The sequence below is a fragment of the Bombyx mori genome, chromosome 12 (genome assembly GCF_030269925.1).
Source record: "Bombyx mori chromosome 12, ASM3026992v2".
In the NCBI taxonomy this organism is placed as follows: Eukaryota; Metazoa; Arthropoda; class Insecta; order Lepidoptera; family Bombycidae; genus Bombyx; species Bombyx mori.
This window is the reverse complement of record NC_085118.1, coordinates 13,647,864-13,662,325: the sequence shown is the minus strand read 5'-3', so window position 1 is coordinate 13,662,325 and position 14,462 is coordinate 13,647,864. Positions and strand designations below refer to the sequence as shown.

Here is a 14,462-nt window from a genome sequence, read left to right as displayed (position 1 = left end):
AATGCGATCCACGCATTGAATATAGATAGATAGAAAGAGCAGGAAAGTCCAGGAGAAAGATATTCAGGAAGGTCGCGACCTCGCATCGAGGATTATTGACGCAATGAGGATAGTTGGGTAGGGATGCTATATGTACGGATCGGTACGGTCTTGATTATGTCTTGATTATGCATATTTACACAGGGAAGATCTATCACTGAACAATTATCAATGTTCGGTCAGCAAATAGTCGAATGTCCTTATTCTTCATCTTTATTTACAACAAATTGAATGATATGAACTCACTTATAAAGGCATATAGGTGCTTCATTGCAGTCCAGTTTCGGTCTTTCCAACCCGTATATGGCGCCCACGAATCCTTCCAATCCGTACCGCAAGTACGAGACGTATGACCCCCAGTACAAGTACGGCGGGAGGTCGCGTAGAGTCACTCCGAAACCCGCGAACATCATCATCGGTACCGACAAAGTAGGGCCAAGGAAAGTACCGTTCTGGAAACGAAAGATATATCTTACTGTTAGAGAATTCTTCTTTATTGACCATAGACACAGCCCACTGAGTTTCTCGCCGGATCTTCTCAGTATTTTTTTCTACCTAGCTGAGAGCCTTGAGAGGCTATTTCACTTCACCCTAACATGTAGGTGAGGTCACGGGGCTCAAACCTGACGACGTTGCTAACACGAACCCTAGAAAGAGCCGTATTTCGCAGAATCCACCACCGGATCGGAAACGCGACCCACTGAGAAGATCCGGCGAGAAACTCAGTGGGTCACTATTCCGATACTGCGGTAGCTTTAGCTAGGATGCATTGCATTGCTTTAACTAGGGCTAGTGTTAGAAATTGAGCCCCTGAGCTCCACAGCCATAGCGTAGCTGGAATAGACCCTTAGAGTACCAGCGAATAAGTAGGGAAAAAATTGACTCGCGTTTGTGGGGGGCAAGTGTAAAAGTAACAACACAGAACATTGTGTTTGACTAGAGTTTTTAGTAACGATTTTTAATAATACTAGTGTTCGTATGGAAATCATTAAGACTTCACTCATATTCACTATATGTAGTACCAGTTTCCTTTTGTTTTATTATTAATGGACTTCGTTATGCATTTAGTTTTTTTGTTCTTTACTTACCTACCTTCTATTTTTATTACTTTTCTTCAATACCACAAACACACCTATTTCTATGGGTTCATTGTATGTACTGATTGATATGGTGGACTACAAAATCTTTATTAAAAAAAAGTTTGACAGTAAGTCGAAAGCCGAGGTAAACCCAGCGAGTTGTATCAATAAAAAACATCTATAAAAACTCACAACAACGTTGAAGACGGCTCCGATCATGAGGCCGAAACTCTGCGCCACTAGTACCGTGTATAGGGAGATCGCGAAGAACATCCCGAACCGAGAGATCGCCATCGGCTGACCAGACATAGTGTACACTATCGCACTGAACACCGCACAAGATACTATCTGAAAATGAAAAAAAAAAGAAACTATTTTTACTTTCGGAAAAAACAAAGCAACACCAATTACGTAAGAGGAAAAGACTACTTCGGTTTTTATGATCACAATTGTTTTAAATGAAATCTGAACTATAGATGTCATCGAAACACCCTGTCAATTTAAATAAACTACCATTCTGATAATCTATTCTGCCTGCCTGCCTATTTTCTCCCGTGAAGCAGTAATGCGTTTCGATTTGAAGGGTGCGACAGACGTTGTATTTAAAATTGAGCGTTAGAGCTCATGACTCAAGGTGGATGGCGGCAGTGACATTGTCGATGTCTATGGGCTCTGGTAACCACTTAACACTAAGTGGAACAAGAGCTCGTCCAGCCATCTAAGCCATAAAAAAGGAAGTGTTCAACTTGCAGTTGAACTTGCAGTTAGGTTTTTCTCGAAGATACATACTTCACCCACATTTCTGAACCACTTTCAGTTACGGATACCATTAACCTAGGAGTTTTTGTTAAATAGTGATACTAGCCAAGGTTCCGCCGTGTTTCGCTAAATGTATAAATATGAAAAATAAATTTAAAGAAAATTAAGTTTGACATCGAGAGATATTTTGAAAATAATTTCACTTACCGTAATAGGTAAATCGACAATTGTAATAGAGATGTAATAGGAACCCAACGAGTACCATCTATTGAAGTGCTCCTTTGATAATATGGACATTTCCGACGGAACTGGAAATGATGTAAAACAAATCTTTTAATAAATCAATGGTGTTACTTAATTTCGTTAGCAAGCGGGATCATTTGTTAATTTTACAGGATGTTCTGTTCGTTGGAGTCTCATAGAATCGTTAATTAGTGACCTTATATTTCATCATAATATATAATAATATGGCTATATAATAATATATAAGGCTAGGCTATATAAGGCAAGGCTATATCAGGTTTCAGCGACATTTTTGTAACTTTAGAAGGAAAGCCATTTAAAGTTTAAAATTTGGAAAAAATATCATAAACTTAATTGAAGTTCAATTAAAAAAATCAAACTGTTGAGTTTTTGTTCTTTTTCCTACCTATGCTCATAGCCTTGAGAGGCTATTAGAGCTCACGGGGCTCAAACCGTAGTAGTGCTAACACTGGCCCTAGCAAAAGCAGTGCTTCGCAGAATCTACCACCGGATCGGAAACGCGACCCACTGAGAAAATCCGGCGAGAAACTCAGTGGGCTATGTCTGTGGATTAATTCGCTTGTCCACGGGTTCGACGAAGATGATGACCGGTGCATGTGGTACCTAAAATCACCGTTAATGGATCGGGAGGATCCGTAATGACGTGTTTTGGGCGACGTCGACTGTTTACCATTCGGCTTACAGGATCGGGTATGACTGTTGATACTCATACCAAATAAAATGAACCTTTAATTATAAAGATAAATGTCGCTCAAAACAAATAGTCTTTCAACCATCGATATGTAAAATTAATGAAATCATGTCCAAACAATAATAAAAAAACAGCCATTCATCTATCTTACTTATATTTAACATTATGCACAAACAAAACAACGATCTACCTTAAATTGTTAAGAGAAAATGGGATCTAATGGAAAAGGTGAAATTGCAAAAGTTAGGTTTCTATTAGTATATTATCTATTAGTATATTTCACTGGTGGTAGGACCTCTTGTGAGTCCGCACGGGTAGGTACCACCACCCCGCCTATTTCCGCCGTGAAGCAGTAATGCGTTTCGGTTCGAAGGGTGGGGTAGCCGTTGTAACTATACTGAGACCTTAGAACTTATATCTCGAGGTGGGTGGCGCATTTACGTTGTAGATGTCTATGGGCTCCAGTAACCACTTAACACCAGGTGGGCTGTGAGCTCGTTCATCCATCTAAGCAATAAAAAAAAAAAAAAAAAAATATTATCTACTATAGTTTCAAGAAAAACTGTTGTTACTCATAATACATATATATCAAGAGATAAAACTTTTACACTTATAATGTTCTCTTGACAGAACTGAACAAAGGATAAACAACTTACAAGTGAGTATGGTAAGCATCATTGGCGACATCATGTGGTGCATTAGTATCGCAAACAGCAGATTGTAGTTCTCCAAGACTCTGGAGCCTTCGTTACCGGCCTTGATAAATAAACTCCCCAACATAACTCCCACTAACACGTTCACTATTAGCCGGAGATGGGTCATTGTCTGAGAACACATAGTTTTTCGGTAACATATGATCATCAATTATCATATGATCATTATTATCATTTTCGCCAAAATCACTTTCACTTTCATCATCGCTGTCGTCACTTTTCACTACCATAGGCAAAAAGTTATCATGATGATCCGGTCCTAAATGGTCCTACCGCAAATGTTAAAAATAGTTGTCTCAATACAACATAATATTTATCTGAAGAATAAAACTGGTATTCACGTTGTGATGGCTATGGATTCTGTTAACGCGTAACATGCACCTAATCAAGTAAAAAATAAATTCCCTTTATCATCATCATGATCGTCATCATAATAAGGTCATCTCACGCTGGACACTCAATCACAGTAATATTAAGTAGGTCTCCCCTGATGATATTTACTCTGATCCTATAGCAGGTACCCACAGTAACAGACAAATTATTTATAAGTTTATTCAAACTTTAGAAGAGTATAACATTTTTGTTAAAGGAATGTAAACACATAATATATTTCATTGTGTATCATTGATCTTGACATTTTTATGTGTACATTTTCAGCTTGCCATCTGTTTATAACATATCATTGATAAATAATATTGAAATACCCAGATTGAGAAAATATCCTACAAAACAGCCAATTGTTGATAACTAAACGAGTTTTTAAAGAATCTTGGTTATGTTCCTAGCATTAGTGATGTGTAGTGGCGACGATGACCACTCACCAGAATTTACTCGTCTGCTTTTGAATCCAAAAATATGTATTTTCGTATTTATCATATTTACACAGTATTTCGGATAACTTTAAATTTTACTATCTTTATCATGGTTGATCATTAGTTACACATCTTAATTAACTGTTAAACTCATAGTTAACATTAAATATGCTATAATTAATATTAAATACGAATCAATGAAGTAGAATAGTATACAAGATGATAAACAGATATCGAAGATTATTTACGTAATTTTAAGGCCATAATCCAATGCTTTTAACATGAAAGGCCATTAATCATGTATCACTAAAGCAATTGTCAAAGATAGTGTAAATAATTACTTGTGACTATTTCAATTAATTAAAATATATAAAATAATACTTACGGAGTCGCGTTTTGCTTTTAAGAATCCTCTTTTAATAAGTACTTTTCTTTGATTGGATCTAGGAGTTTCTTCGTTGCCAGTACTAGGGTCTTGCTCCTTTAAGACGCTAAGAGGACACTGCTTTCTTAAGACTTCCATAGTGGGCATGGAGTCAGGATCGTCGAACCAGGAAAGTGCTCGTCCGTTTTCAGCTTTTGTCGTTAGGATTTGGATCTTGTCTTCACCGTATTCTCCGCAAGCCAATTCGATAACTATTTAAATTGAATTGGAATTAAATTAAATGGACAGCTTTTTAAATACAAAATAAAATAAAATTTGCGTTGTAAAAAAACGAAAACAATTGCGAGATAAGGAATTGAATCAGATTGTCTAAAAACTAGGCCGCGGAAAGACTTAACAAATCCGGTGGTGCAACATGTTGTTATTAGTTGATTTACAAGACGTCATTTCTAATATCTTATTAATAATCTAGAAACTATGATAGGACGTAATCAAAGTTGTTATCCAAAGGAATCTTAATGTGATATGATTAAAACAATAGATGAACGGGTAATTAGAGGCTCAGCCCCGAATGACCAAAAATTATGCTCGAAATTTGTTATGGCCGAGCGGAAGTTACAAAATAATAACTGACTCACTGTAATCAGCTGGATTGTGGTATATAGGGCACGGTACTCCGGCCCCCTCCAAGTATGGTACTAAGTTCTTTGTGGTGCCCTGGTAGAGGCAATTTCCTGCAGCTAAAACGTATACTTGATCGAATAGGGCAAACAGTGACGCTGAGGGTTGATGTACCGTACAGACTATGGTACGACCCTGCTGCGCCAGATCCCTGCAGAGCTTGACTACTTGACTACACGAGGAGCTGTCCAGACCACTGTTGAGGAAAATAACGAGTGAAGAATTTTTCTGAGTTTTTAATCAGTTGATTTAAACATCTTTACGATTTCATTTGTTTCTCTTCTGGAAGTTTCTAAAGATGGTTCATATCTTGCATTATTATTGATGGAGAGCGTGTTTTGTACGAAAAATATAATTGGGAAATTAATTTCGCTTCACGGGCGAGACATTAAATAGATATTGGCCTAATGTGGCTGAGATCTCGAACTAATGTCCGGAGCGCAATACCTATTTAGCATCCACCCCCCATTTTATTCCTTTTTATTTACGAATTAACATTTATTATATTACACTGGCTAACTAAATTAGAAATATATTTTTCCTATGATCAATAATAATAAAAAATCAGTTTTGAGGACCGTCTGCGTATCTTTGCGGGTAGCGCCCGGGGCATGATGCCTCCCCTTACCACCCTCGCTACGGGACTAGCTCAAGCAATAAAAAAATACAGTGATCTTAGTATTTACGTTGTTGGTTCGTCGAGGAACATAACGAGGGGATTGTTGATCAGCTCCAGAGCGATGGAGAGCCTCTTCTTCTGTCCACCCGAGAGGCGGGACGCACGCGTGCTCATATGCTCGTACAGACCCAGTGCAGTTAATATGTCTTCGATCTGTAAAACAAAATTAAAACCACAAAATTATTCATAGGACTATTAAAAATGGTTATTAAATAGAATAGAATACCGCCGTATTTGTGCTCCACTATCACTATATCGCTTTGGTTTATAATAGAAGTCCCAAATGCTAATTTATACTACGCTCTCTCAAGTAATAATATAATATAGGAATTTCCGTAATATCCAAGTCTCGAAAATAAATAAGGTGTTTGGATTCTTCACAGTGTTGCGGTTACTGTAAAATAAAAAAAAAAATATGGCGATCATATAAAACAAATAAAGCGAATGTTAAAATATCAAGTTCTTATAAAATGTTCCTTCATTCCTATTCAAGCTTTCGAAGCGTATGAACACGCTTAAAGATATTCATGTTTGGTTGGCTATTCTTGGAAAAAAAAGCCGGAATTTCGTAATACGCTATTCCAGTTTAGGATTGATATAAAAAACAAACAAACTACTGTAGCTACTGAGCTAAATATTAGCTAGTTAAAACATAACGTTGCAGTTTTTTACCGAGTTCAAACTTGTCTAACCTGTACTGACGTAACCTTGCACTGCTATCGGAATACGAGGATACTCGACAGGTTATTATAGTTTTGTGGTAAACATAATATCAAACGAATTCATAAAATGTTGTGTTGTTATTGATCTTCTTTTAGTTTACTCCACTGGGCGTATTGGGAATAACGTGTGGCCTATTTTATAATGATGTGGTTTATAGTTACTTACGATCGGGATCCTATTTTTTATTACAGTATTATATACTTGAGAACGGAAGGCCTAATGAGTTTCTCGCCGGGTCTCTCTGTGGGTTTTTATTTTTTTATTGCTTTGATGGATGGACGAGCTCACAGCCCACCTGGTGTTAAGTGGTTACTGGAGCCCATACACATCTACAACGTAAATGCGCCACCCACCTCGAGATATAAGTTCTAAGGTCTCAGTATAGTTACAACGGCAACCCCAATCTTCGAACCGAAACGCATTACTGCTTCACGGCGGAAAATAGGCGGGGTGGTGGTACCTACCCGTGCGGACTCCCAAGAGGTCCTACCACCAGTGATTACGCAAATTATGATTTTGCGGGTTTGGTTTTTATTACACGATGTTATTTGTTCACCGTGGAAGTCAATCGTGAACATTTGTTGAGTACGTATTTCACTAGATAAATATTTCATTAAAAAAATCTGGTGGCAGATTCAGCGAAGCGCTAGGGCTCGAGCTTAAACTAGGGCTAGTTTTAGCAAAGTCGCCTGGCTGAACCCCATAAGCTCACCTACACGTCCCGTGAAGTTAGAATAACCCCTCGAGCCTACTAGCATAGCTAGGAAAAAAGAGAATGGTAGATGAATTTGGCAACTCAAGCCACAAATTGGTGAGATAACAACATAAGAACCAGATAAGGATGCTACTGTTATTCATAAAGTGTTAAGGTGGGAAAAACTAAACTGAGATTACACCTTGTCGTGTTACTAATTTCATACATCATAAAGATCAAAATTCTTATTTTTTTATATTTTTTTATAGCCTAGATATGTGGACGAGCTCACAGCCCACCTGGTGTTAAGTGGTTACTGGAACCCATAGACATCTACAACGTAAATGCGCTACACACCTTGAGATATAAGTTCTAAGGTCTCACTATAGTTACAACAGCTGCCCCACCCTTCGAACCGAAACGCATTACTGCTTCACGACAGAAATAGGCGGGGCAGTGGTACCTACCCGTGCGGACTCACAAGAGGTCTTACTACCAGTACAATTCCATTCTTAACCAAAAGAGAAACTTTTCAGTTGATCACAGATCTATATACCTAGTCAGGTCATAAATTCTGTCACATGCTTAATGTAAAATTTAATTGAAACAAGTTTATTCATTATGTAACCATTCATATACCAAAATGAACTTAACAAAACATAGATTCTTATGACACTAAAGTTTATTCAAAATGACTCCGTGATTTTGAATACAGGCCTTCAATCTGCGCGGCCAGTCGTCTATCGTGGCACGAACGAGGTCCATGTCAATATCGGCGGCTGCCTTAATCAAGGATGTCTTGAGTAACTTCAAATTGGGATGAGGCTTTGAGCACGCCTTTTCCTCCAAGTGTTGCCATATCTTGTAATCTAACGGATTCAAATCTGGACTGGAGGAGGGCCAGTCTTCGTGCCGGATGAAGTCGATTTCACGCACCGCCAGCCAGTCTTGTGTGCTCTTCGCTCTATGAGCTGGCGCCGAATCTTGTTGGAATACCCAGTGCCTGTTATTGAACATGGTATGAGAAACAGGTTCCACAAGGTTTGTCAGGACTGTATTTTGATACACAACTGCATTCGTTTTTACACCTTTCTCACAAAAATGTACGTCTGTTAAGCCCCAATAAGTAACTCCCCACCATACCATGAGCGAGGATGGAAAATGACCTCGTTGGACACGCGGAATACGGTTGCTCGCTTCTTCACTACTGTGTGCGTACACCTTATCATTTTGTTTGTTGTAGCTCTCTTTTACGGTAAAAATTTTTTCATCCGAAAAAAGAATTTCCCGATATTTTTTTCCCGCGTACCGCTTCAACAAAGCGCGGCATCTCTTCAGTCTCAGGTCCATTAGACGAGCATTCAAACGATGTCCTGTTTTTCTTCGATATGCCCGAAGCCCTAAGTCTTCATTTAACACCCTTTTCACCGTGGTTCTGCTTAACCCCACCTGAAGGGCCAACAGTTTCTGCTTACGTTTGGGATTTCTTTGAATTCGCGCCTTCACAGCTTTTATCACTGCTGGAGTCCTAACAGACCGAGGGCGACCACTTCTTGACCTGTCATCTACACTAGAGTCTTCGATGTATCGTTTGATGGTACGATAACCGAATCTTTTGGTTATATTCAAATTTTTCAGTATGTTAAAAATTTGAATTGGCGCGTAACCGCAACGATGCAACGCAATAACTGCAACACGGTCTTCTTTAAGCGTCCACTCCATATTTAAAAATGAGTAAAATTCTAAAAGTATACATTTTTATTTTCATGAACAATTCGAAATTCGAATTCAATAAACTTTTTTGTGGCCAGCATTCTAAAAGAAAAGTTTTTACTGTGTGACAATACTTATGACCTGACTAGTTATATAAAAATGAATTGCTGTTCGTTAGTCTCGCTAAAACTCGAGAACGGTTGGACCCATTTGGCTAATTTTGGTCTTGAATTATTTGTGGAAGTCAAGAGAAGGTTTAAAAGATAGATAATATGAAAATGCTCGGAATTAAATTAAAATAACAATTTTGTTTTCCCTTTGAAGTGTCCTCCGTCACGTCGGACGGATTCCTTTTGTTTATTTTAAGTTTATTTTATATAAAAGCTTAGATCTTCAGAACTATCGATCAAGGTACTACGAAGTCTGCCGGGTCAGCTAGTCTATAATAAATAAGATTTACGTAGCAAAACGTCAAACGGTACTGCCCTGTTTTACGAAAAATTGCAGTCTATTCCAATTTCTATCTTATCACACTATCTTAATGTAATAATTTTCAATTATAACTATGTACACCGTTAACCAATTGCACGGGTCATGGACCCGTTGGCCTATTTAATATCAATAAAACGACGCTCTTTCATATTCAGTCTATATGGTTGGTGAGTGCAACAAAGGAAGACAAATCGCGCGAATACAATTTAACCCTTTGAGGTCCAGTTTCCAAGCCTATTACGTCATATTATAGTCTTACATTACATTAGTCTTAGGACCGCAAAGGGTTAAGGCATCAAAAGCAAAAATCGCGTCCTTAACATGTTTTGACAATAAATCGTCATTTCACATAACAGATAATGCTAAAACATGATTTTAGTGCGCCTTTTCGGGAACCATATGTATCCATCCGTCAAATCCATGTGTGCGAGATTACAATGCGACTAGTTAATACATCAATTAATAAATTCGGCATATTGTTACTTATATAACGATAGTATTTCTTAAATGTCAAATTATTAATCAATTTCCTGTTTATTTTAGTCTTCATAGTGACGTATCCGATTGAAATTAATGAAATAAATCCGAGCTTTATGTCAGTGCGTCTAAAATCATGTAAGTTTTTTTCCCAACTTTTTTTTTTTTTTTTTTTTTTATTGCCCTTGTAGGCAGACGAGCATACGGCCCACCTGATGGTGAGTGGTTACCGTCGCCCATGGACTTCAGCAATGCCAGGGGCAGAGCCAAGCCGCTGCCTACCGCTTAATACTCTCCACAAGCCTCTTTTAAAGAAGGACATGTCATAGCGCTCGGGAAACACCGTGGAGGGGAGCTCATTCCATAGCCGGATGGTACGTGGCAGAAAAGACCTCTGGAAACGCACTGTCGATGACCGCAGTGGCTCCAGGTAGTATGGATGAACTCTACTCCGGTGGCGGGCGGTGCGATGGTAAAAACGAGATGCCGGTATCATCTCGAACAATTCCTCAGAGCACTCCCCATGGAACATTCGGTACAAAATACAGAGGGAACCGAAGTCCCTCCGCAGACCCAAAGGTTCCAAACGATCCGCGAGAATGGGATTATCGACGATTCGAACGGCCCTCCTCTGTATGGAGTTAAATGGAAGAAGCTGGTATTTGGGAGCCCCGGCCCAGAGATGGGAACAGTACTCCACGCGAGGCCGGACTTGTGCTTTATAAAGCAAAAGTCTTTGTCCAGGCGTGAAATACCGCTTCGCTCTGTTGAGGACTCCCAGCATTTTGGACGCCAACTTGGCTTTGCCTTCCAAATGACTCCGAAATTGGACATCACTCGAAATGTCGACCCCAAGTATCCCGATGCTCGCGGAAGGTTGCAGGGATACTCCTTGGAATTGCGGCGCCATGACAAAGGGGTCCTTCTTCGCAGTGAACGCGCAAACTTGTGTCTTCAACGGGTTGAATTGAACTAAGTTCGATTCACCCCACTCGGAGACTCGCCCCAGAGAGTTCTCCACTTCAGACACAAGTTTTGATCGTCTCTCTTGCACCACGCTCCGAGAAAGACTCTGATGGCCGATATATCGCGCATCCCCCGTGCTGTCATCCGCATAGCAATGCATGCCATCAATAGACAGCATGTCATTGATATACAGGATGAAAAGCGTGGGGGAGAGCACCGAACCTTGTGGAACGCCAGCGTTAATGGTCATGGTATCAGAGCAGTCACCGTCTACAACGACCGTGATGCTCCGCCCATCCAAAAAGCTAGCGATCCACTTGCAGAGACCCTCGGGGATTCCGTAAGATGGTAACTTCGATAGAAGTGCCCTATGCCAGACCCTGTCGAAGGGCTTCGCGATATCAAGGCTCACAGCAAGAGCCTCGCCCTTGCTCTCCAAGGCTTCAGCCCACCTGTGAGTAAGGTATACAAGAAGATCGCCAGCTGAACGACCGTGACGGAAACCGTACTGTCGGTCACTGATCAGCTGGCGATCTTCAAGATACTTCAGGAGTTGTGTGTTTATTATTCGCTCCATCACCTTGGAAAGCAAGGAAGTTATCGCGATAGGCCTATAGCTCGATGGGTCCGACCGGTCACCCTTCTTGGGGATAGGGTGGACGTGGGCGGTCTTCCATGAAGACGGAACCCTGTTAGTGCAATAAGAGAGGCGATACAAACGCGTTAGCGCAGGCGTCAGCTCAGGGGCGCACTTTTTCAGAACCACTGCGGGGATGCCGTCTGGCCCACTCGACTTATGGACGTCCAGGAGTCGGAGCTCCCGCCTGACTGCACACTGTGTGAAGCAGATATCCGGCAGGGAGCTATCACACCGGGGGATGTTCGGTGGTGTGGCACCCCCGTCGTCCACAGTCGAGTTCGAGGCGAAGAGTTTGACCAGAAGGTCAGCCTTCTCTTTCGCGCTGTGGGCCAGAGTGTCATCGGACTTGCGCAGTGGTGGGAGACTAGACCTGCAAAAGTTTCCTTCTGCAGCTTTGGCGAGCGACCAAAAAGCACGGCTCCCAGAGGGATAGCTCTTTAGTCGCTCGCCAACTCTAGCAACGTGCTCCGACTTCGCCTTGGCAATTACCTTCTTGTAGGAAAGTTTGGTAACACTGGTGTTTGGTAACAAATTATTGCTTTAACGTGAACGGAAGACATTTAAAATTAATTAAACCATAATAATATATTTAATATTTAAGAATATAAACGCCACTTGTTATTATGAAAATTAATTGAAATATTTTGTAACGGCAACTTTAACCAGGGACAGCTGACAGTAAGTAATACATACGGCTTCGCCTTTTATCAAGATCCTAGGTTTTAAAAGGGAAGTTAGTTTGAGGGCTATACAAATAAACATAGAAAAATATTTGGTTTTTATACTAGAGGCAACACAAAGTAGAGAAGACGTGGGAGATCGACCTTCACCGATCCGATAACCAGATGAAACTTTTTTTTTATCAAATATATTTTATAAACAAATATGCCTATAATTACTTGCTTATCTTAAAATGCTCATGGCTATTTTTAATTAAATTAACTTTAATCGATTTTTTTTCATCACTCTCATTCTTTTGACAACCAAATGAATTTTAAATTTAATTAAAATTAATAATAAAAAAATTAAATTAAAAATAGCCATGAGCACTTTTAGATAGGCAAGTAATTATAGGCATAATTGTTTATAAATTATATTTGATAAAAATACGTCTCATCTGGTTATCAGATCGGTGAAGGTCGATTTCCCACCGGCTCTTAGATCATAATGTCTTAATGTTCTAATAGAAATTCCAATTTTAGAAATCATCTTAACGTTGCTCGTGCTACGCCTAAAATGCCAACGAATTAAATTACTTAAATACAAAATTTAATCATTAATAAGAATTACACAGCTATTTTCGTTTAACAAAAAAATATTTTAAACAAAAATAAACAATAACAGCAGAGAAAAACAAAAAAAACAAATCCATGATCATGATGTTTGTTGTTCAAACAGTTGACGTACATATAATGATTACACACGTACATATTTATCGAATTAAATTTGTTTGTTTACAAATAACGTAGAACGATGAAGGGCACAGTTAACGCAAAGTGATCGTGCGCTAATGAGTTCCGGTAAGTACAGATATAAAAGCCAAAGACAAATTTACGTCAAATTTTTCAAAAAATTACGTCTTTAACAAAATTTTTGTGCACCTTTTTAGGTACATTATTACACATACCATGTCTTCTGAACATGATATCACAAAAAATTACGTCTTGATCAAAAATTTTGTGCGCCTTTTCAGGTACATTATTACATATACCACATCTTCGGAATATGATATTGCGCAAGATCGAGGGAATGCTAATTAATAGCCTTTGCAGCAGGCAATTGGAAGGAAAAAATTGTAATGGACAGTGTGATAGTTATGTGTTAGGTTTTTAAGTTACTAACATAGATTATAAGTAAGACTTACTAACAAAATGGAATGGGTATTTTTTTTAAACTGTAATGAAATATTAACAATAATAATAATATACCGGAGTGTGAGATTTAGCACTGCTAAAGACGATAACGTTCTTACGGTGAGGAAGTTGAGAAAGATAATGAAAGTGAAAAAGTAATACAGGAATCTCTGAGAATCTACATGAGTACCCCTTTAAGCAAATCGGGCAGTTTGGTGGTAGCTTTTGGACTGGACTTGCCACATACTACTACTAAGAGACAGGCAAGTGGCGACTCCAGTATCGAGCGAGGATCGTTGGTTCGGATTTCGTATGAAGAAGAATTTTGTTTGCTCTGTATGTATTATCAGTCTCTGGTTCCTATATTACAAGGAATTCTATTATAGGTTCAGATTTATAAAGTAAATTAGATATAAGGATTGTCCAGTTTCACCAGGATAGGTGGGCGAGTACGGCCTTGGCCAGTAGGATTTATTTACTGTTGCCCGAATGCCTCCGAAGAAGATTTAGACAACATAGACAACTCAAGAGTGGCTACTTCACGAATGAATCTAATACGGGATCGGAGTCGTGATCCGCAGAGAAGATCCGGCGAGAAACTCAACGGGCTTATTAAATAGATATCACCCACTGAGTTTATTGCCGGATCTTCTCAGTACGCTGCGATTCCGATCCGGTGGTAGTTACTGTGAAGCATTTCTCTTGCTAGGGCTAGGAGTGGTTTTAGCAAATTTTCTCAGGTTGACTTTGTGAGCTCACCTACCCGTCGGCGTGTATCTTCAATCCTTAGGCTACCAGCGAA

The 14,462-nt window shown here is 39.4% G+C and overlaps 1 protein-coding gene and 1 long non-coding RNA gene across 3 annotated transcripts in view; one reads left to right on the top strand and one right to left on the bottom strand.

Moving 5' to 3' along the window:
* Positions 1-14,462, top strand: part of LOC134199875 (uncharacterized) — a 107,741-nt gene that overhangs the window by 45,130 nt on the left and 48,149 nt on the right. The gene's annotated exons all lie outside the window — the stretch shown is intronic.
* Positions 1-14,462, bottom strand: part of LOC100862761 (ATP-binding cassette transporter subfamily G member Bm3) — a 65,183-nt gene that overhangs the window by 3,995 nt on the left and 46,726 nt on the right. For both annotated transcript variants that reach the window (XM_038014257.2, NM_001256990.1), the window contains 7 exon segments: positions 6,110-6,255; positions 5,381-5,619; positions 4,743-4,993; positions 3,489-3,657; positions 2,085-2,185; positions 1,311-1,466; positions 286-491 (listed from right to left, as the gene is read on the bottom strand). In XM_038014257.2, coding sequence (XP_037870185.1) covers positions 286-491; positions 1,311-1,466; positions 2,085-2,185; positions 3,489-3,657; positions 4,743-4,993; positions 5,381-5,619; positions 6,110-6,255 — 1,268 coding nt within the window.